The sequence below is a fragment of the Hemitrygon akajei genome, chromosome 2, assembly GCF_048418815.1.
Source record: "Hemitrygon akajei chromosome 2, sHemAka1.3, whole genome shotgun sequence".
Taxonomy (NCBI): Eukaryota; Metazoa; Chordata; class Chondrichthyes; order Myliobatiformes; family Dasyatidae; genus Hemitrygon; species Hemitrygon akajei.
In genome coordinates this window covers 43,047,550-43,069,837 of record NC_133125.1, presented here as the reverse complement: position 1 = coordinate 43,069,837, position 22,288 = coordinate 43,047,550, and the positions used below count along the sequence as shown (strand labels likewise).

General features: G+C 37.7%; 1 protein-coding gene across 6 annotated transcripts in view; it reads right to left on the bottom strand.

Annotated features, from left to right (window-relative positions):
• Nucleotides 1-22,288, bottom strand: part of aopep (aminopeptidase O (putative)) — a 218,363-nt gene that overhangs the window by 71,858 nt on the left and 124,217 nt on the right. For 4 of the 6 annotated variants that reach the window (XM_073071267.1, XM_073071275.1, XM_073071294.1 and 1 more), the window contains exons 12-13: nucleotides 21,896-21,958; nucleotides 21,559-21,648 (exon numbers count right to left, since the gene is read on the bottom strand). The exons of 1 other annotated variant lie outside the window; for it this stretch is intronic. In XM_073071267.1, coding sequence (XP_072927368.1) covers nucleotides 21,559-21,648; nucleotides 21,896-21,958 — 153 coding nt within the window. Of the gene's footprint in view, nucleotides 1-19,333; nucleotides 20,949-21,558; nucleotides 21,649-21,895; nucleotides 21,959-22,288 lie in introns of those variants that run through there. One more of the 6 variants, XM_073071305.1, reaches the window with a different exon arrangement.

The window sequence follows — 22,288 nt, the reverse complement described above, 5'->3', positions numbered from 1 at the left end:
GTTCAGAAACAGTTATTACCTCTCAATCATCAGGCTCTTGAACCAAAGAGGATAACTTCACTTGCCCATCATTGAAATGTTCCGATAACCAACAGGCTCACTTTCAAGGCCTCTTCATCTCATGTTCTCAATATTTCTTGCTTATTAATTTATATATTTATTATTTCTGTGTTATTTGTACAGTTTGTCATGTTCTCCACTCTGGTTGAACACCATAGTTGGCTGGTCTTACACTGATTCGGCTATGATTATCACTCTATAGATTCACTGAGTATCTCCACAAGAAAATGAACCTTAGGGTGACATAGATGTACTTTGATAATATAATTTACTTTGAACTTTTTCCTCATGCCAATTACTTTTTCTATTCCAATGGTAGTAAACCCTTTAAGGAAAATATGTCCCATTGTACACAATTCTATGTATAACAATTGCACCCATCTTTTAGAATAAAGGAAGCAAAAGGGAAGAAAAATCAGCCTGTCCAATCCTTTCTCCTGGCTGAAGTTTTCCATGCCTGGCAACAAACTCAAACCTTGAGCAAGGATTTGTCCAGAGATTTCTATAGTCAGAGCATTAGTTCCCTATTACTATAACCTATCCCTTTAGTGATTATGTATGCCCAATCAACACTTCCATGTGTCCTGCCATCATGAAGCGTCTGGACTTCAAGATTTCTGTTCCTCTGCATTTCATTATCCTAGAAGTTGTGTAATTCCTTTCAAATTACTTCAGTTCTCCATTTCACATTTCATTTTTCTAACACTTGACAAGTCCATTCATATCTTAGCTGCAGTCCACTGTTTTCTTGTTCCCTGCAATATTTTTTACTTTTATTCTCTTCATATTTCAGATTAAGTCATCCTCATGCACTCAAAAAGACAGAAAACCAAGTCCTGAATAAGCACAATGGTAACAGCTTTCCAGGTGCTCATTGGCCTTTTCTGCCCAAAGTCAATTTTGGATCCACTGGGTTTTTACTCTACCTTTAAAGAAGGATCAAACCAATTAGCATCAAAATTGTTGGGATTAAAGGGTTCTATTTCAGCTGTAGAAAAAAAGGTTAGACAACCAACAACTTAATTCTAGTACAGAAAGAGCCCCAAAATACAGAAGACCTAAGGCAGAAGGGTTTCATAAGCTTCTGTTCTTCTGGAATTAACTCTTGTTTAACATCTGTGCACCACCCCCCCCCCAGCAACCCATCTATTTAACCCCAGTCCAATCACAGGACGAGTTTGGATTGAGTTCAAACCCAAGTCGGGTTGAGCGTCGAGCTAGCAACCTGGCCTCGTAAAAGCAAGAATAGCTTGCTATGGAAACACGATCGTGACGGTGCCCCGATAACTCCACTGCCGAGTTGAGGGCTATTCTTTTTCTTCAATCACAGGATAATTTACAATCACCAATTAACTTATTAACTGGTACAATGCTGGACAGTGGGAGGAAACTGGAACACATAAAGGAAACCCATGTGATCATGGGTGAATGTACAAATTCCTTGCAGGCGGCGTAGGAATTAAAATCTGAACTCCAATGCCCTGAGTTTCCACAGTGTCGCACTGACCTCTATGCTACCATGGTGCCCAAACCACACGTGCTCTCAGTGAATGTCAAACTCTGAGTCTCTGCACTTTCCCACCATATACTGCCATATAAATACTGTGTGCTGATCAATTATGCCACCTTTTATATCTGTATGAAATGTAATCGATTCCATGTAATCAATTTCATATAGACATCTCTGTAGTATAAAACTTTTTGCAAGCAGTACAAAATGTACTGACAAAGCTGGCCATTTAATCTCCAATACCAAGCCTGAATCAAATAATTGAATCTATTTTTGAAATTCAAAACTTATCAAACAAGTGCTGGATTCTGTGCTTCTGAATTGAATGGACATTTTACTCTCCTAATGTGTATATCTAACATAGAAATTTCCACAACACAATATCATAACACCAATGAAGAATCTATTTAGGAATAAAACATAAAATTGCTCGTATATACACACATGTACACACATACAGTGGATTCTAGTTAATTGGGACACATCAGGACCAGTACATTTTGGCCCAATTAAACAGCTGCCCCAAATAGCTGAGGTTCCACAGAAATTGTTATAAAGGTATAAAAGAAAAGATTAACTTAACTGAGTCACAAATTATGTATTTAAATGAAATACAGAACAAATTAAAACATTACCAATACCACAACAATACTATAAAAATGTGTATTAGTTTGAATAGTTGTTGATGCGGGAATTCATCCACTGTATGCTGCCGTGTTCTTTTGATTGACTGTAAATGAACAAAACCAGTGCAGACACTTTCATTGTAACATTCAAGATGATTGTCAATAACTTCTGTAGTTCCTAACTTGTTGAAGTTGTGAAATCATTTCATTTTCACTCCAGGCTAGTTTTGGCATCTCCCAGCATGAGTACTTGAAACCACAGTGAGCAAAACAGTTTTGAATTGTCTTACTGCTCATTTCTTGTCAACTATCAGTGACAAAAATCACCGCTTTTTGAACACTAACACACACAACTGACACTATTTAAAAACTGTTTGCTCTAAGCATGGTGTAGTGTCCAACGGCCACACAAGTGCACACAACCAACAATAGTTAGAAGCTGTTCGGCAGCAGTCGCCTGTCCCAATTAGCTGATGTAGTGTCCCAAATAAATGAGGGGAATCCGGGCTATTTTCTCAATTAGTTTTTGTTCTTCAAGAGCTATCCCAAATAAAAGGCTGTCTCGATTAACTGGAATCCACTGTATATGCTTAATTCTCAAATTTTGTTTGGATTTGACCTTCTTGAACTACTATTAACAACATGCATACATGCATTTTAAAAATAACTACTTTTTACTTTATGTATATGTATTTCCTTTCCCTTTTTAGCTTTTGTTTTTAAATCCATGCTCCACTTCAGTTTAAAACAGTAATTTGTCTTCACTTAATTGTTTCAAAACTGCTCAATCTCAGAATTATCTAAAGCTGCTTATCAGATTCAGATTCATTTATTCATCACAGGTACACTGAAATGAATTTGTGTTAACAACCAACAGGAGGTGCTGGGGCAGCCTGCATGCATTATATGGGGAACTCTCTTGCTTTTGCTCGAAGTAGTGCAATGGCATCTGTTAGTTACCTGAATGAGCAGATGTGTCTACTGCTTAGCATTTCATCAGAAAGATGGCCCTGCAATAGTATGTGCTTTTCTGTGGTTTTGTCCCAAACTTTTATTGCTACCCAGGTTTTGTTAAAAAAAATGAGTGATGCAATAACTCTTAAAAATAATAGAAAGCTATTGCTGCGGAAAACACGATACCTCTTGGTAAAATGAGAAAGATGCAAGGAAGGCTCCTTTTATTGAAGAGACATTGTGGAGATTCTACTAGAATGGCTGGTTCTCCACAAAGCTGTTGTTAAAGGTGTTGAAAGAAGTGATTATTTTTATATTGGCATCCGCAGTTTAATGTAGAGAAAACTACATGAATGAATAAGCTTAACACTTTCTAAAGCACAAAATTATTGAGAAAATATTCTAATTAACCTAAAGTTCTGCTTCAACAAGACATTCTAATTTGTAAGATTTTCTCCTACTGAAATTAATATTCATAATAATATAACCTCTTCCACTAAGTGCATGTACTCACTAACCACACAAAATCTTGATATGGTACTGGTTGCAGGGAGTACAAAAACAATGAAGCAAATTACCCTGCAACAACTTATTCTCAAAAAAACTGTGTATCAAAGGTTCATTTATTATCAAAGTATGTATCCATATACAACTCTGAGATTTGTATGCAATGCATAAGATACTGAAGGAACTCGGCAGGTCAGACGGTCTCTCTAGAGGGAAGAGGACAGTCAATATTTCAGGGTAAGATCCTTCACCCTGAAATGTTGACTGTCCGTTTCTCTCCATAGATGCAGCCTGACCTGCTGATTTTCTCCAAAATCTTGTGTGTTGCTCAGATTCCAGCAGTGTCTTGTCTCCCCAAGAACTCTGCATCAACAGAATTCTCCTGGTTGTATTGGGTTATGTACAAAACCAATGTTGAAGAAAAAACTCTGATTGAGCTCAATTTTAAGTGACTATCTTCTTACTTAGTAGCTTTGTCCTTGTTTGTGACCCAGCCAGTAATGAAAACTTTGTGGCTCTCCCACCCATGAACAACCTTAAACTTTTAAAACGGAACCACAATATTACAACTGGGGCATTGTTCTATAAATTCCTTAATCTGTTTGAAGAGGATAGTCATTTATGCACAAGGCTGAAGATGAAAGGAAATACTAAACTGGACACAACAAAGAAGCAGATAAGCTCAATATAATAAGTGAAAGATACAAATTCCAATGTTCAATGTCATAATTATAAAAGAACATGTTACTTCAACTAGCTTTCACAAATCTGGCCAAATTACAAAGTCAACAGAAAATATTGATGGCACACTTTTAAACCTAAACATTGGGAACCGCTGTTACAAATCATTTGAAACTGTTACAAACCAGGCAACTACCAATATATTGACAAGAACTTGTTCATTAAGTAACACTTAAAATACCAAAACATCGCAAAATATTTCACAGGAATGTAATCAAATGAAAATTGGCATTAAGCCAATCAAAGCAGTTTAGCAGGTGACCAAACTCTTGCAATCAAAACTATATATTAGAAAAGATGCCAGACGTTTGGCAGGAAAATTTATCATTAAACGTGTGGCTACCAAAAGGAAAGAGATTACATACAAGTCAAGGAACCTAACTGTGCACAAGACCTGGTCTAATTAACATGAGCAATTTCAGCAATTATGCCAGATGCTCAGATACTTCCTTTTCACCCAAAGAGAAATCAAAATAAATTCTGTGCTGCTCTAACCAGAGCAACAAAGTTACTTTAAATAAAGATCCTCTGTATCAATATTAGCACTGATACAATAGACTTGTTATGTGACCAAAGACACTTACAAAGTTTGTATTCTGACTGGCTGCATCAGAGCCTGGTATGGAGCCTCCAACACACAGGAGGCTACAGAGGGTTATAGACTCAACCAGCTCCATCACAGGCACACTCCTCCACAACATTTGGAGACAACTTCAAGAGGCTATGCCTCAAGAAGTCAGCATCCATCATTAACCATTCTCACCATGCCATCAGCAAGGAGGTACAAGAGCCTGAAGACTCACACTTAGTATTTAGGAACAGCTTCTGTCATCATATTCCTGAATGGTCCATGAAAACTATCTGATTCCTCTTGCACCAGTTTTGTCATTTATAGATTTCATGGTTCTGCACTGCACTGCTGCCTCAAAACAACAAATTTCACAACATATAAGCCAGTGATGATAAACCTGAATTTGAGCAATGGCTAACCACAATGAATAATGAGAAAGTTTTAAAAGAATATATATATATTGCAAGCAGCACACACAAAATGCTGGTGGAACGCAGCAGGCCAGGCAGCATCTATAAGAAGAAGGACTGTCAACGTTTCAGGCCGAGACCCTTCGTCAGGGCTAACTGAAAGAAGAGATAGTAAGAGATTTGAAAGGGGGAGGGGGAGGGGGAGATCTGAAATGAAAGAAGACGGGAGGGGGGGGCGGAGGGATGAAGCTAAGTGCTAGAAAGTTGATAATTATATTGCAATGTTATTTGCCTCCCAAATAAGCGGCTGCCCGATTAACCAATGGCCCAATTAACCAGAGTTAATTAGTTAACTGTGTGTGTGTATTTTTAATATATAAGGAACTGATAGTTTTATCATATTTTAGTACTATTGATAATGTTCTAATTTGTTCCATATTTTATTTAAATACATAATTTGTTGCTCAGTTTATCTTTTTTATATACCTTTTTAACTATTTCCATGAAATCAGCTAATTGAGGTAGCCATTTATTTGAGCCAAAATGTACTGGTCCAATGAGTCTGATTGAATTGGAATCCACTGTGTATGTATCATCAACAAGCAAAGGGTACAGTACTTTAGAAGAAAGGAGAACAAAGTGTCAAAATTCTCGACAAGTGCATTTAATAGTGTCTGCTTTTGATTTGCTCTAGTCCCTTTAATCTGGATGATCCTTTACAAATTGGTGCAAGTACAAACTGAAAATCTTGCAGCAGATGCAAGCAAGATACTGATACCTAAAAGATTTACAGATTAGAGGTGTGAAGTAAACAGTGTAATGACTGAGATAATAACACTAATTAAGTGTGGATGAAAACAATATTAAATCAAGTGTGACAAATGGAAAACAAGATTAGACCAAAATGGGGAAGAAACAAGGTAAAATTTCATCTTAAGGCATCAATAAACATATAAAACCAGAAAAAAAATCTCTGTACTTACAGTAAGTAATGTGACGCCAAAGCAGTTCATAGGCTATAATCAACAATGGTGCACTGTTGCAAGAATTTGATAACTAATCCATCTATATTAATTATCTACGTTTCAGGTTCAGATTTCCAATCCAGTAACTAGATAAATTCCACACCTTATTGAGTTAACTTTAACGAAATACAGTCTTTTCAGTCTGAGTACTATAAATTCAAGACAAATGAAACAAAACTTACAATAAAGATTAATTATAACAAGCAACACACTCAAAATGTTGGAGGAACTCAGCAGGCCAGGCAGCATCTATGGAAAAGAGTACAGTTGATGTTTCAGGCCAAGACCCTTCATGAGGACTGGAGTCAAAAGGGTCTTGGCCCGAAACTCTTTTCCATAGATACTGCCTGGCCTGCTGAGTTCCTCCAGCATTTTGTGTGTGTTGCTTGGATTTCTAGCATCTGCAGAGTTTTTCCTGTTTGGTAATCATAACAAGATGTGCGTAGGCCAAATTTGATGTACACTTGGTGTTAATACTAATTTCCTTCTCATTTTATTTATCCTTATTTTTGACACATGAATTTTGTTTGACTCAGCCTACCTGGCAGCATTGTTCACAATTTTTTCCATGGTGGTTTGCCCCATATTTGATCAAAAATCAAGGCTATAAAGACACATTACTAACACTCATTCTCTGAGGAAGCCTCGTAAGGAACTCAAGGCCTCTTAGATCTTGCTGAGGGAACAGCTACTAACACAATTCCGCGCATTTTATTTCTAGTTTAGCTTGGAAACCAGGTGCTTAAAATTACTGGCCAAGTCAAAACACGCTGAGAAACACAAACATATACAGCACAATATGAAAGATAATTACTATCCTCCATACTATTGCCCCTCACACTGGAAAGCTGATCTGATGATGATATCAAGTAGCAGATTCACAGAAAATAATATTGACTGGATTGTTTCCAGTCACAATTTTTCCTCAGCCAAGAAAGTAGCCAGCCAATTATTGAAGCTCCTTTCCAAGCTACTACAGATATGAATTCAATAACAAAGTCTGAAGAATGATGGAGTTCAAAGTATCTTTCAGCTGGTTGACACATTAGAAAATCAGTATCTAAAATATTGAATCAGTCTAGGATGTAAAATATTTCCTCCCAAGATAAAAGTTTATAATTTTGGAAAAGGATATGATATTTATATTTCCTGTGCTGTGTGGATCATTGTAGACTCCCCCAATGTATACAAGTTATGACACTACTCAACCTCAACAATGAATTCAAGCTCAGCAAATAACTAATGTCAAATTGCTAATGACATTAGGATTGGGAAGACTACTCGTTACTCAAATTTCAGAAAATTTAGTCAAGAACACTAATTTTTCTTTATCTAAAAGGTCTCCATGCTTCATGATTTCACATAAATGCATCAAAATTCACTGTATTAACTGAGAAGTTTATTTTAAAGGAACAAACTTCAGTCTTATGTCCAATGCTCAAGACTGCAGAAAATATGTACTTACATTTTACGAAACATTAATAGCAGTATGGAAAGTAGGAACTAGTTTTGAAAGAAAGGGGAAGTTTGGAACAAAAATACAATCCACATATCTTGATAGCATTGCATCCACACATTCACCAAAACGGTTCTGACCTGGAGCCTAGATAAAATTTCACTACTAGTATCAATAGAAATTCCAGCCCTACACACTGTAGCTCAAATTCTACCAACCAGCAAAACATCACCCATGACCATCAATAAAAAGCCATCAGCCTGAAAATGTAATTGTTTCTCCATAAATGCTGCTGAATCTGCTGCAATTTAAGCAATTTTTGTTTTAATTCCTGATTTTACATTGATGCAGACTGTAACTCCTAAGTAGTAATACATCTCAAAATTATATTTGCATTAACTAATTACTCAAATTTGACTTGCCTTGATTTTGTCAACTGAACTGAATAATGGATTATTCTCTTGTGCTGTGTTAGTAGAATAAACTTCAGAAACTTTCTCAACAATCTTCTAAGCACTCATTCCCATATAAAAGTAATACTGAAAGCCTTGCAGTGTCCTCCTGCGTAGAAAAAACATGGTTTTTAAATACGTGGGAAAGCTTAAAAATTCATTTTCCCCAAGTGTTATGAGTGACTGCACTGTGGAAAGTAAAATAACCTGCTTGTAATTTGGCACAAAAACATCAACTTGCTGCTTTGATCCAATTCCAATTTGCAATTTTGCAACATTAATTCTTTCAATCCATTGATCAAATGCTTGAAAAAGCATTCTCCGTTTAAAGCTTCCTTTCATAACATAGTTACTGTCATTTGTAGCCATGCAGAGCTTTTAAAAAGACAAATTAAATCAAGATGTTACAGATTTGAGCTGGGTAATAAAAAACAAAGCAATTTATTAAAATACATGGAGACCAAACAAGAATTCCACTGGTGATTGCTGAACTATTATGTTTTTAGATCTTAATAATTTGAGAAATCTATTTTGAGAATCTAAATATAAATTCCTTATGAAGTGAAAGAAGCAATTGCCATTGTAATAAGCTCTTCACAATATATTTAGGGGGCTAGTAATAGAATGAAATGAAAACAGACAAGCTGGTAAAATGAGCAGATACATAGCACGTTACTTAATGGTGAGAAATGTTAAGTAATCAAACAGGTTGACAGAGCACTTCAAAACGCACACATTCGTAAACCTGAGCTTTAGAAATAGAGGCAAGAGTAAAGTAGCAAAGAAGTCATGACAACTTTCATTAAACACTGGTTTGGCCATAATAGAGTACTAGTTCTATATGGGAGTGCTCCATTTTAGGAAAGATCTGAACTCTTCAGAAAGGGTGCAGAAGAGATTTACCAAAAAAAAATCAAGAAGGAAAATTCGCCAATATGTGGATTGAAAAAGCTGGGGTTATCTTTAGAATCGAGGAGGTTACGAGGGAATAAATTGGAGGTATTAAAGCGTGGACTAGACAGAAGGTAAAAAGAACTACTTGCTTCTGGCACTATGTTTAGGAACCAGGGGACAGAGAATAAAGGTGAATGACAAAACAATAAAACTTTTATTCAGTGATTGGTTATGGGGCTAGAATGCACTGTCAAAAATAGCAGACTCAATCAGGGCATCCAAGAGGGAGCTGGATAAGTATTTGAGAAGAAAGCATTTATAGTCACTGGGGAGAGACTGGAGGAATGAGAATATTTGGATTGGTCTTAAATAGAGCTGGCATAGACTTGACAAGCCAAATGACCCCCCTCCTGTGCTATCTTATCCTGTGATTCTATGAAAATCCAGCAGAGAGGACATATTATAATTTTTCTATTGTTTACACTATAATTTTACATTTTTTACACTTTTTCTACAGCAATTATTGTAATAAATGCAATTGTAATAATTTTACTATTTTAAGGTTTATATAAGTTTTATAATATAGGTTTTATTTTAAGGTTTCTCTACTGGAATTGTTCAAGAGTAAAAATGAGCTGCAAAAATGCCTTATATGAAGTAGCTTTTAAAAATGTGAAAAGTTAAAATAATTCATAATGTTAATTACAGTGATATTCAGACATCCAACCAATCTATGAAACTACTCCCCAGCCACAGGCCCAGAACCTATTCCATTAACTTTTCCTACCTTTCTCTGCCATGGTTAAGTACAAGCATTCCAGTTTTTATATATAACCTAATTTCAGAAGCTATCCATCACAGTTAACACCACCAACCCTGGACAAATTTGTTGTTGTTTCTCTACCTCCACTGCCTGTCATTTTTGTACAGTCAATAAACTGCCATATTTATATTGACTTTCTGATCTACATCACCAAGAAGAAATTAAGTGTTTCCTTTGCTCAGGAAAGGGAAGTCCAGTAAGTTATCAGCTGCAGCTCGCTAATTTGATTCCTTTTTTCTGACTATGGAGTTCACATTTCTAATTTGTTATTGCTTCCTGGATGTTCACTACTTCCTCCACAATGACCACCAAAAGCTTACAAATCCCTACTCAACCCCCTCTCAATGTTGTAAAATAATAATTAACCCTCAAGATTTATTTAAAAGCTTCAAAGTGACCTAAAATTCCACCTCCTTCATTTTAAAGATGGCAAGTACATAAATTTTCCTTATCAATACTTCAAGGCATGGTAATTAAAAATAGTTACTAATTTATACCAGTTGGAAACATCAAGTCACTAGCATTTTTAAATATGCCCATGTTTCACTCAGCTGGACTTTTCTATAGAACTCTTCCCTTTCCGTACCCACCACCCCCAACAAACCCCCACACCCTTCTGAACACACTTTCAAATTGCTTCTATGTGAAACCACATTCAATCTAGAGAGTACTTCCTATTTTCTCTTTTCAGGAACCATAGAACACTACAGCACAGTACAGGCCCTTCAGCCCTCCATGTTGTGCCGACCCATATAATCCTTAAAAAAAGTACTAAACCCACACTACCCCATTACCCTCTATTTTTCTTTCATCCATGTGCCTGTCCAAGAGGCTCTTAAATACCCCTAATGTTTTAGCCTCCACCACCCTCCCTGGCAAGTCATCACAACCCTCTGTGTAAAAAACTTATCTTTGATGTCTCCCCTAAACTTCCCCCCCCCTTAATTTTGTACATATGCCCTCTGGTGTTTGCTATTGGTACCCTGGGAAACAGGTATTGACTATCCACCCTATCTATGCCTCTCATAATCTTGTAGGCCTCTATCAAGTCCCCTCTCATTCTTCTATGCTCCAAAGAGAAAAATCCCAGCTCTGCTAAACTTGCTTCATATGACTTGTTCTCCAAACCAGGCAACATCCTGGTAAATCTCCTCTGCACCCTCTCCATAGCTTCCACATCCTTCCTATAATGAGGTGACCAAAATTGAACACAATAGGAGTTATGATCTTTTTATTTCATTCTTTTACATTTAACTTATTTATATGTATATCATGGGGTTATGCAGAAATCAGAAAGGGAATTGGAATAGCATTTAAATTATCTTAGTGAGATCCTGTATCAGCATGTAAATCTATGACAGTGTTCAAGTCAGTCATTCTTCTTGCTTATTACTGAAGCGAAGGTAATTAAAAGAAAACATAGACTATATTGATTATTATGCCTTGTGACAAGCTGTGAACTGTTCTTTCATATTAGATTTCTAATGGAAAAGGCAATTCTAAGTTATCAATGGAACTGGAAAAAAAAATGTATTTTAGAGTTTGATAAACTTTACCTAATAAGAGGTTCAAGGGAGCTTATATTTGATAAACATGAAAATGATAACATTTATTTTTCTATTATATTAGGCCATTAATAGTCTTTTACCCTTGTATTTCAGTAATGAGCATATTTGTTTTGGTTAAAAATCCAAAAATGATTTGAGTTGCAAATAAAATTAACATTCACCCTAACTTTTTATCCTTAATAAACAAAGCCCTCTGCATCTCAAAATTCTACAATCTCTCACCATATATGAATCATTTATTTTTCCTATTAAAATAGACAATTTTACACTTTAATCACCATTTGCCAGATTTTTGCCCATTCATCGCCCTTTACATCCCTCAGCCACCTCTGTATTCTTCAAAACTTACTTTCTTGCATTTTGTGCATCAGATTTTGCAGATTTTCCCTTTATTGCCTTCATTCAAGTCATGACATGATTGTTTGCAGTACATTGAAGGTAGATACATATTAATTCCTGCATCTGCAGAATCTCGAATTTATGGGTCAAAATCTCATCATGGGTTAACTTCAGACCTCTGTACCTTCCTCCACTTCCACAACCCCTCAAGGTTCTGCAGTCTCCTACTTTCTTAATTTTTTTTATTACTTCCTCTATGGCAGCCATTCCTGCAGATACCCGGACCTGATATGTGGAATTCCCCAACTCTACCTCGCCTTCTTCAACACTGTCTACAGTACTTCTTTAATATTGTTTGAAGTGGTTGAGGTAGATACAACTGTATCATTTAAGAAGCACTTAGATAGGTAAATGGATGGATAGGATTTGAAGGATATGGGCTGAATGCAGGGAAGTGGGAGTAGCACTGTGGTCAGCATGGACTGGTTGGGTTAAATCGCCTGTATCCATGCCATGTTGCTCTATAATTCTACCATTCATTCATCGCCTCTTTTCTTGTTTGTGATTGCTAATTCTGCAAGCTTACTTACTGGAGGACCATCTATCATTTCTTTAACTCTCACTGCTTTATTTTACTGACTTGCTTTATCTCATTCTTTTTTCTCCATCCTAATTTTTTAATCATTTTGTTATTCTTTTTTATATATTCTGTCAAATTTCTAGATCAACCACCCTCTCTGCATAACTATATGTTTCTTCTCTTTACGTTTATGACTATCTTCAACATTTCAGCTAACCCTAAATTATAGTATCGCTCCTTGAGATATTTTCTCTCTCTTGTTGGGAAAAATCTATCCTGTGCATTCTGAAAAGTCCCTGTAAATGTCTGCATCAAGACTGAGCAATCCCATCACCTCATCTGCCACTTCGCATTAGCGAGCTCTCCTTTTGTCCACTCTCAGTGGATGGACCCATAGTTCACGAGCTCAAACTGAACATAAAATTCATTCACTGCTTCTTTGGGATGCCTTCACACTAATTAATCCTGTTGGACAATACCATATCTAGCATAGCTTATTCTCTGGTTGCTCCGAAATATGCTCTAAACAAAGTTATCTTGTTGAAACACTTCTGAAAACCTCAGTTAGGCTATTTTGCTTATGAAAATTTTCATGTCTATAAATTTAAAATACCTTGAGATTATTGCCATAGCTTTCTAACAATCTCTTTTAGTTCTTCCTTTAAATTCTGTCCTACCAGTTGATTGCTCTGAGGATACCAATGCACTACTCCAACAAGTGCTTCTTCTCCCCCCCCCCCCCCTTTATTATTTATCATTTCTTTCCAAACAGTTTCTTATCCTGGTTTCCTAAATTTAGGTCATTTCTCACTATTGCTTTAATTAACCAATAATTAACTTCTGTGGAAAGGTATAACTTATTTATGGGATGACGTTCATATTGACAACAAATACAAGGAATAGGAAGGGATAAGTATTGATGATTAAGAGCACATTTACTTTTGAAATAGAGAAGGAATATACATAAGTTGTTGCTAAAGAAATGCAATAGGTTAGGTTCGGCTCTATAACTAGAGTTTTATTGGACATAACAAGTGAGTATCTATGTTTCAATTCTGATATTAATATTTTAATTCATTGATATGAGTGAAAAAGGAGATGATGTAATGTCAGTCCTGAATATGTATAAGCTGTATTAGTGAGTCAAAAGCCTTTTTACTAGTTTTGAAGTAGGCAATTTTGAGTTTTCTGTATTTATTTTTATTTAATTGACTGACAATGGATACACACTATGTCCTTATCTGCATGATTATGCAGAACACCTATATAAATAGTGCTAATTATTAAAGACATCTGTTTCATTATTTATCTGTTGTATCTGCTTGGTGCAAAAAAGGGCTCAAAATTATAGGTTTTGACAGCGTAAGTAAGGGGAAGCTCTTTTTACTGACATAAGACTAGTAATGAGACAAAACAGATTTCTGGTAATTGACAACAAATGGAGATGTGGAGAAATTGTTTTATACAGGGAGCTGTTTATGATCTGAAATACATGTACCCAAGCTCTAGAATTTCCTCTCAAAACCCAACTTCCTAAGCAACTCTTGAACTTCTAATTTATATACCGTACTTGTTTAGTTAAGAGCGTAAGCACTAACATAACTACATTATTCTCACTGGCACCCTGTGATTTATGCCACTGGTCAATAATTGTTGATTAAAAAAAGATGAAACAAAAATATAGAACTATACAAATATGATGATCATTACAGAGACTTGGCTAGAGGCTGAGGTAGATCAGGATCTTAACGTTGAACAGTGAATAACAGCAGGAACAGCAGGAAGCTACAAAAAGGAGGGTTAGTGAATTGTGCAACTAGTGAAACAACTGCATAATATGATCTGAATCATACCGATCAAGGTGAGACCATATTTCTGTTGCCATGGCAAATGTTCAACTCAAACTGAGGAGGATGCTCATGGAAAGTGCCTGTACAGAGCTTAGAAAAGCAGCGACAATAGTCACATAGATAGTTCCATAAAAACAGAACATCCAGAATGATGCATTATGAATTATAAATAATGGAGCAGTCTAAAACCAGACTTCTCTAATATCGGCTCTGCATTCTTTGTCACACAGTCATCGCCATCATTATGTGCTGTGTCGTATGACGTGGGCAATAATGGGCTTGTTGTCTGTGGAGATGAACACCGCCCAACATGCTGCTGTTCTTATTCTTGTCTCTATCCATGACCATGTTTGTTCTTGGCAAACTCTTCTACAATAGTCATTTGCCATTGCCTTTTTCTGGGCAGTGTCTTTACAAGGCGGGTGACCCCCAACCATTATCAATACTCTTCAGAGATTGCCTGCCTGGTGTCAGTGGTCACATAACCAGGACTTGTGATAATGCACCAGCTGCTCATACAACCAACTCTCAGGGGGTCTCATACAACCTGCTCTCAGGGGGTCACATGACCCTGATTCGGTGGGGGGGGGGGGAAAGGGGTGCTAAGTCGGTACTACACCTTGCCCAAGGTTGACCTTCAGGCTAGTGGAGGGAAGGAGCACCTTACAACACCTTTGCTCCTTTGGTAGAGACACATCTCCACCCCACCAACTGATATCATGGTACTATAAGAAAATTAGATTAAAGGGTTGGTATGGCTACAGAGATGAAATCTACACCAACAAATAATGGAAAAAAGACAACTGGGTATAGCCCATTACTTAGACTCAGGGTCTGCCACTGCCACCCACACACACTTATTTCCTATGGATGAAGTTAATTGAATGAGCTGTATCTCCACATCTGACAGGTCTCCAGCAAGGCCTTGTTTGTCATATCCTGAGGCCAATCTTTAAGAACAAAAAATGTATCAACTTGCACCTAATTCAAATGCACAGTTCTCAATCCCATTTAAATCCACAGGGTCATCACTTTATTATCATGCGTAGCTGCATTAAGACCAATAGTAGGATGCAAACCGTATCCAAGTCCTTTCCTCAGCACATCATTGACCTGCCACTGTATTCGACAGTGAATCCAGCAACCGAACAGACAGACTGGCACATGACCCCCATTTGCTTTTAAATCTCGTGCCACACAGAATCCAAAGTGTGCCAAGTTGTGAAAAGCTCACAGCTAGCAGTCTCTGGCTATCTGTCAGCAAAACTTGGCCTAATATCATAAAAATAACTTCCCTTAACTTTAATGTCAAGCAATTGATCTTGCAGGGATAAAACTTAGACAGACTTATTTATATACCTTTATTTGGAATTTTGATAAAATTGGTGTGTGTTTTTTGCAATTTATGAACTCACTTTCATCAACTTAAAATCCAATTCTCATATTAATCACAGATTCTATCTGGTAAAACCCAAACTGATGAAAAACACAGCTCTTACTTTCTTATGTGTTATTTAGTTTGTGGAAAACCATGTGAATGAAAAGGTGTTATAGTGTCTATGGAGGTTGTTTGCATTTGCTAACTATTAATCCATCACCCGAGATGAGCAGCATCTAAAAACAATTCTGCATGTTAATGAGAATCTACAGTTTCAGAATATCACTGGCTGAATGGTTGATATTCCACCAGAATAAACTTGCAAGCTTCTTCATGAGAGGAATCTATTGTATTTGGAGGTTCTCACTAATAATCTCATTTGTGATAACAGCTTAATTTAGGAAAAATTACTTTGAGGAAAATAAAATCAGGAAGTAAAACCACAGGAAAGTAGCTCACATTATCCCAGAGGGTGGAATGAATATACCACAATAGGAAGTTATAAATGTTTTTACTCTGAATTAAACTGCTAACAGATCAAAGCTTCACTATTTTCATACTGGAATAATTCAAATCTCTAAAACAAGTAAGTGTATAACCGCAACTTGATATCTTAAAATATCAATAGAGAGGCATTCACCTTATTAAACAATGGCTCCCAAAAACATTATGTTATATTAAGCACTTCTAATTTATGGGCTAGTATTCCAAAATGTTTATTAATAATACTTCTAAGGCCCATCTGCTTGTGATATTTGTGGACAATGTCATCCGTAAGTAAGATTCAGAAATTGAATTTAATCTCCATTGTTTCATTTCATCTTTAAGCCTGAATGGAATTTTCTGGTAATATCCTACTTTCCTGTCATACATAAAAGCATAAATCTCAACCTATAAATGTTGAATTATAAAACAGTCATTAATTTCAATCAGGCCATTGTGGATTATTTCCACATAGCCTCCTGCTGGCTCCAACAAGCTCATCACACATCAATAATTCATTCTAAATAATGAAGCCTTGACTTGTAAAGACTCTTAAAATTGCTATGATGTGTACTTTCAAAGTAAGCTGTAAATCTTGACACAACTTGTTTAAACTTGTAGGTTTTTTTCAAATGATAAGCTGTTTTTGCCCTGAAACATAATTCAAATACTTCTACAGATAGCATATATTAATCATTATGTACTTCAAACAAATAGAACTGGAATCCCTAGAATGTATGTGTAATAAATCTGAATATAGACTATTTTCTTCCTATGAGCAGACTTAATTCTATTCATTTCTCTGTAAACATTAGTCATAAGGTATATATTAACAAGCTGACACACAACTTTTAAAATGACCTGAACAAAATAATTTTTTATTCCACCAGCATTTTGTGTGTTGCAGCATTTTGCAGATGTTCGAAATTCCAGCATCTGCAGATTTCCTCATGTTTGCAAAATGATTTCTTTCTTGTTCACAAAATAATTGCCAAGCATAAATTAAACTAATCTGCATTAAACAAAAAGTTCTACTTAAAAACTTAGGAGATAGATTTAACGCAAATATTTACATAGTATGTTTCAAACTCAACCTCCCTCAAATCTCCTCACTTCTACAATTAAATATAATCCTCTATAAGGGACAGAACACCAACATTCCCAAAATGTATAGACTTCAGTTAAAGAGGTTAAACATCTAAAATGTGATCCGTATTGCATTTTCAAAGATTAGCTTATTCTGCCAACTTTGTGAAGGAGCAGTGTTTGAACTTCAGATATTTATCATTTCTGACATCAGACACCCAAGTGTTACACCTCCATGTTTGTTGACAATATAAAGGTAGGTGGGAAATTAAGCACTGGGGAATGATGTAAAAGGAAGATAAATGAGTGATATAGCAAATGGAGTACAATTTCCAACAAATTTGAAGAGGTGTAGAATTTTAGTGTGAATTCCCTGGCAACAGTCTCACAGAGGACATAAATAAGTACATTGTTGGTCCTCAGCTTGTGATATTCCCCTCATTAAGATTAATGAACAGGTTATCTAGTGCTCTAGAGCTGTGATTTCCTAATATGTCCTTCTTGCAATTAGCAGTTCTCACGAGGAGCACCAAATATCAAACGATTCTTGCTTACATTTGTTCAATTTAGTACTACAGACACAAAACCAATCACAAAACTGGATTGAAGTATGAACATCAAGATTTGTTACCAGCAATTCAATTCCAAGTAAGTATGTACCAACAAAGTCATTGTTCACAGTTTAAAGTTTACTCTTGTGGGAAAAGAGCAAAATAAAATCACACAAGCTCAAAAGCTGATTTTTGGCACTTCAAGTTAAGGGAGTATTCTGAAATACGGTGCAGGGAGATCAATTCTGTTTTCAATAATATTAAGTCTATATCATAATATTGAGAATGATTACTAGTGATCCACATCTTCACAGTAGCTACCTCGAATTCAATGGCTATAAGTTTCACCAAATGTATTTAAATGCAAATGTAATAAAATTATTCACAGTTAAAAATTACTTCTCAAGATGACAATTCACATGCCAAATTTTAGATCTGTTTTGCATTAATAACTACTCAGATGGCATTTAAGCTACCAACACTATTCTCAAACTGGAACAGTCAGACATTCATGCACAAATATTCAATCGTACGCAGATTGCACGTATTTCCCAATTACTGAAGTTTTAAAGGTTGGTGGGGTTCATGCAATCATTTATTTCAGTTACTTAAGAATAAAACGGCTAGTATGCTCACATCAAATGACCAGATAGAATTCCCAAACATGGCCTAAACCAGATTAGGCCCATATTCGGTCAGCCATTACTATGCTTTAACAACACAAGAAAGTTGGCAGATGCTGGAAATCCAAAGCAACACACACACACACGCTGGAGAAACTCAGGCGAGGCAGCATCCACATAAAAGAGTAAATAGTTGATGTTTTGGGCTGACGTCCTTCTTCGGGACTGAGAGGGAATGGGGGCAGATGCCTAAGTAAAAAGGTGGGAGAAGGGTAACAAGGATAGCTAGAAGGTGATAGGTAAAGAAAGGTGGGTGGGAAAGGTCAAGGGCTAGAGAAGAAACAGTCTGATAGGAGAGGAGAGTGCACCATAGGAAAAAGGGAGGGAGGAGGGACCCAGGGAGAAATAATAGGCAGGTGGAGGATGGTGGGAACAGAGGGGGGTGGGAAGAGAGAACTGGGGGAAGGGGAGTGGAGGTATGGGGGGAAGGGGCGATGGGGGTAAGTGGGGGAAGAGGGTTGGAGTACGGGGGTGGGGGTACAGGGAGTGAGGGGAGGGGTTGGGGTAGGGATACAGGGGTGTGGGTTCAGGGGGAAGGGGGTGGGGGTATAGGGAGGGGGGGGTATGGGGGTCAGGAGGTCAGGATATGGGGTAAATGGTGGGGGTACAGGGGAAGGGGAGTGGAGGGAAGGGGCAGGGTTATGGGGGAAGGGATCAGGGGTCTGGTGGAAGTGGGATGGGGGTATAGGGGAGAACATGGGGGAATACAGGTGACTGGTGGGGATACGGGAGGGGAGAACAGGGGGAATATGGGTGACTGGTGGGGAAGGGGGATGGGGGATGGGGGAAATCAATATTCACCAGAAGGTGAAATCGATATTCATACCATCAGGTTGGAGGGTACCCAGATGGTATAAAGGTGTTCCTTCTCCACCGAGGGCAGCCTCGTCCTGGCACAAGAGGAAGCCATGGATCGACATGTTGGGATGGGAATTGGCCACTGGGATGTCCCACTTGCGGCAGATAGTGCGGAGGTGCTCAGCAAAGCAGTCCCCCAATCTTCAGCGGATCTCACCAATGTAGAGGAGGCTGCATTGGAAGCACTGGACACCAAAAGATGACCCCAGCAGATCTGCAGGTTAAGTATTGCCTCACCTGGAAGGACTGTTTGGGGCCACGAATGGAAGTGAGGGAGGGGGTGTAGGTGTAAGTGTAACTCTTAGAGTGCTTACAGGGATAAGTGCTGGGACGGAGAGTAGCGGGAAGTGAATAGACAAGAGAATTGCTGAGAGTGGGGGGTGCTAAAGGTATTTTTAGTGGAAGGATCCCTTTGGAGATGGCGAAAGTTGCAGAGAATAATGTATTGGATATGGAGACCGATGGAAGTAAGGACAAGAGGGACGGGGGGAATTGGGGTGAGACGAGATGCAGGTGAGGGCAGCATCAATAGTAGAGGGAGGGAAACCACATGCTTTAAAGGAGGAGGACATCTCTGATGTCCTGGAATGGAAAGCTGCATCCCAAGAACAGATGCGGTGGAGTCAATAAAACTGAGAAAATAGCATTTTTACTGGAGATAGCGTGGGAACAGGAAAAGTCAAGATAACTATGGGAATCAGTAGGTTTAGAAAAGATGTTGATTGACAGTTTGTCTCCAGAGATGTAGAGAGAGAGAGAGAGAGAGAAAGATCAAAAAAGGGGTAGGAGGTGTCGGAGATGGACCAAGTGAATTTAAGGGCAGAGTGGATGTTAGAGGCAAAACTGATAAAATAGAAGAGCTCAGCATGGGTGCATGAAGCAGCACCTCTGCAGTTGTCAATATAGCAGAGGAAGAGTTGGGAGTATAACCAGTGAAAGCTTCAAACATAGACTGTTCCATATAGCCAAAGAAGTAGGTATAGCTCGGCCCATGAAAGTGCCTAAGGGTTTGGGGAAGGTGGGAGGAGCCAAAGGAAAAGTTGTTCAGCGTGAGGACCAGTTCTGCCAGATGGAGGAGGGTTGCGGTGCAGGGCAACTGGTTGGTTCTGTCACAAAAGAAGCGGAGGGCTTTGAGGCCTTCCTGATGGGGGATAGAACTGTATAGGGACAAAATTAGGTTTTCAAATGTAACACTCCAAGGCCATTATCTGCACAAGCAAGCAAACCTTCCTTCAGAACTTTGATCCATTGCTGAGGAGTATTTGCTACTGCAGACTGTTCTCTTATATCAGTCCTCCAGGAAAGAGTGACATGGTCCTTCAATGCATTGCCTCTCAGGCTTGAGTGTCTTAGCTATTTCTTGGTGACCAGAATGAAGTCAGACCATAAGTCCACAATACTGTTAATTGAAGTATTTATTGAAAACTACTTGAATATAAGTAAGAACTGCAATACTATCAAAAGTTTAACATTAATCAAAGCAATCACTATTCTTGGAAATTTTTCTTCTGTTGGTCGATGAAATGAGACTCAACTATGATGACTGTGATCAAACAAAAAAAATCTGATCAAACAAGTTAATAAGACAGCGAAGCAGGCAATAAAGCAAACACTGGAAAATGCTTCCAAAAACATACACAAAGAATGGGAAGAGAAAAATGGCAAAATAAAACACAGAAAATACTTAATTTAAAAACAGCCATAAACAGGTATAACTGGCTCTACTTTAAAAACTACAACTTTATTTGAGTACTCTACATTGCACTAAATACTTATATCACTTAGTTCTGGAACTAACATTGTCTGCTAAATGTATTTCTTTTCACTACTCGTTCACTACAAACAAGTTACAACGCCCTCCTTCGCTTATTGGAATTCTTTGTTATATAGATTTCAGCTTTTCAAACAGTATGTAAAAATGCTGATTTAAGGAAATGACAGTAGTCGCTACTTAAATATTAACAATTTATTTTAAAATACTGAAAATTACAGGAATATATAGAAATGTATTTTCTAAGTGCTCTAAATATCCTTCACGGTGATTTTCCTTTGTTTGCAACTTTAGAACCTCTCTATGCCGAACCACTTGGGAACGGGCGATAGCATAATTTACAGTATTTCACGATATTTCCAAACAACTTTCACATACATACCTCTCTGAAAGTCACCTCGTCCTCGCGCTTGCGCTTCCTTTTGCGGGAGCCTTTTCTGACCTTTTGATCGATCGTGACCCATTTTGTCACCTAATGTCAACAGTAAGCGAGGTTACGGAAAAAAAAACAAGTTTTAACCCCCCCCCCCCCCTCTAGGATTAAATTTTAGCACAATGGAATCAGAGGCAGGTTGGCAACTCGTCGTGTACGCAACTGCTTTTCCAACGGACTATATTTCGTAACAAACTAAGACATAAAAGATACCGTAGGTTAGATATTTACAGAATTTAGCCTATCGCTAATTAGAATTTTACGAACAATTAACAGCGTGTCTCACCTCATTCTTCACTTCACGGACTAGTCGGTTTTCCGTCCACTGCACAGCTTTATCCAAAAGAAACTAAAGCCAGAAAAAAAAGTCTGAAATATCACACTTTTCGCGGGATAACTTCATGTTTTGTTGTTATTTTAATGAAATCCACTCTCGCTTCTTTCAACTGCGTTGCAGCCCACACTCGCAGAATCAGAGTGACAGTACTGTGGCGGAGTGCCGCTCCATCTCCCCTCCCCTCCAGCCCACACCCGTGGCAAAACGATGAGGCGACGTTTCCATTGCAAATAGTAACTGGCAGCACAGCGAAAGCTAGCGACTACCTTGTGCAGTCCGTCCTCGCATTTTTGGAGATATATTTGGCAATAGCTGCTCCACGTGGTCCGCGCCAGTGGCGCA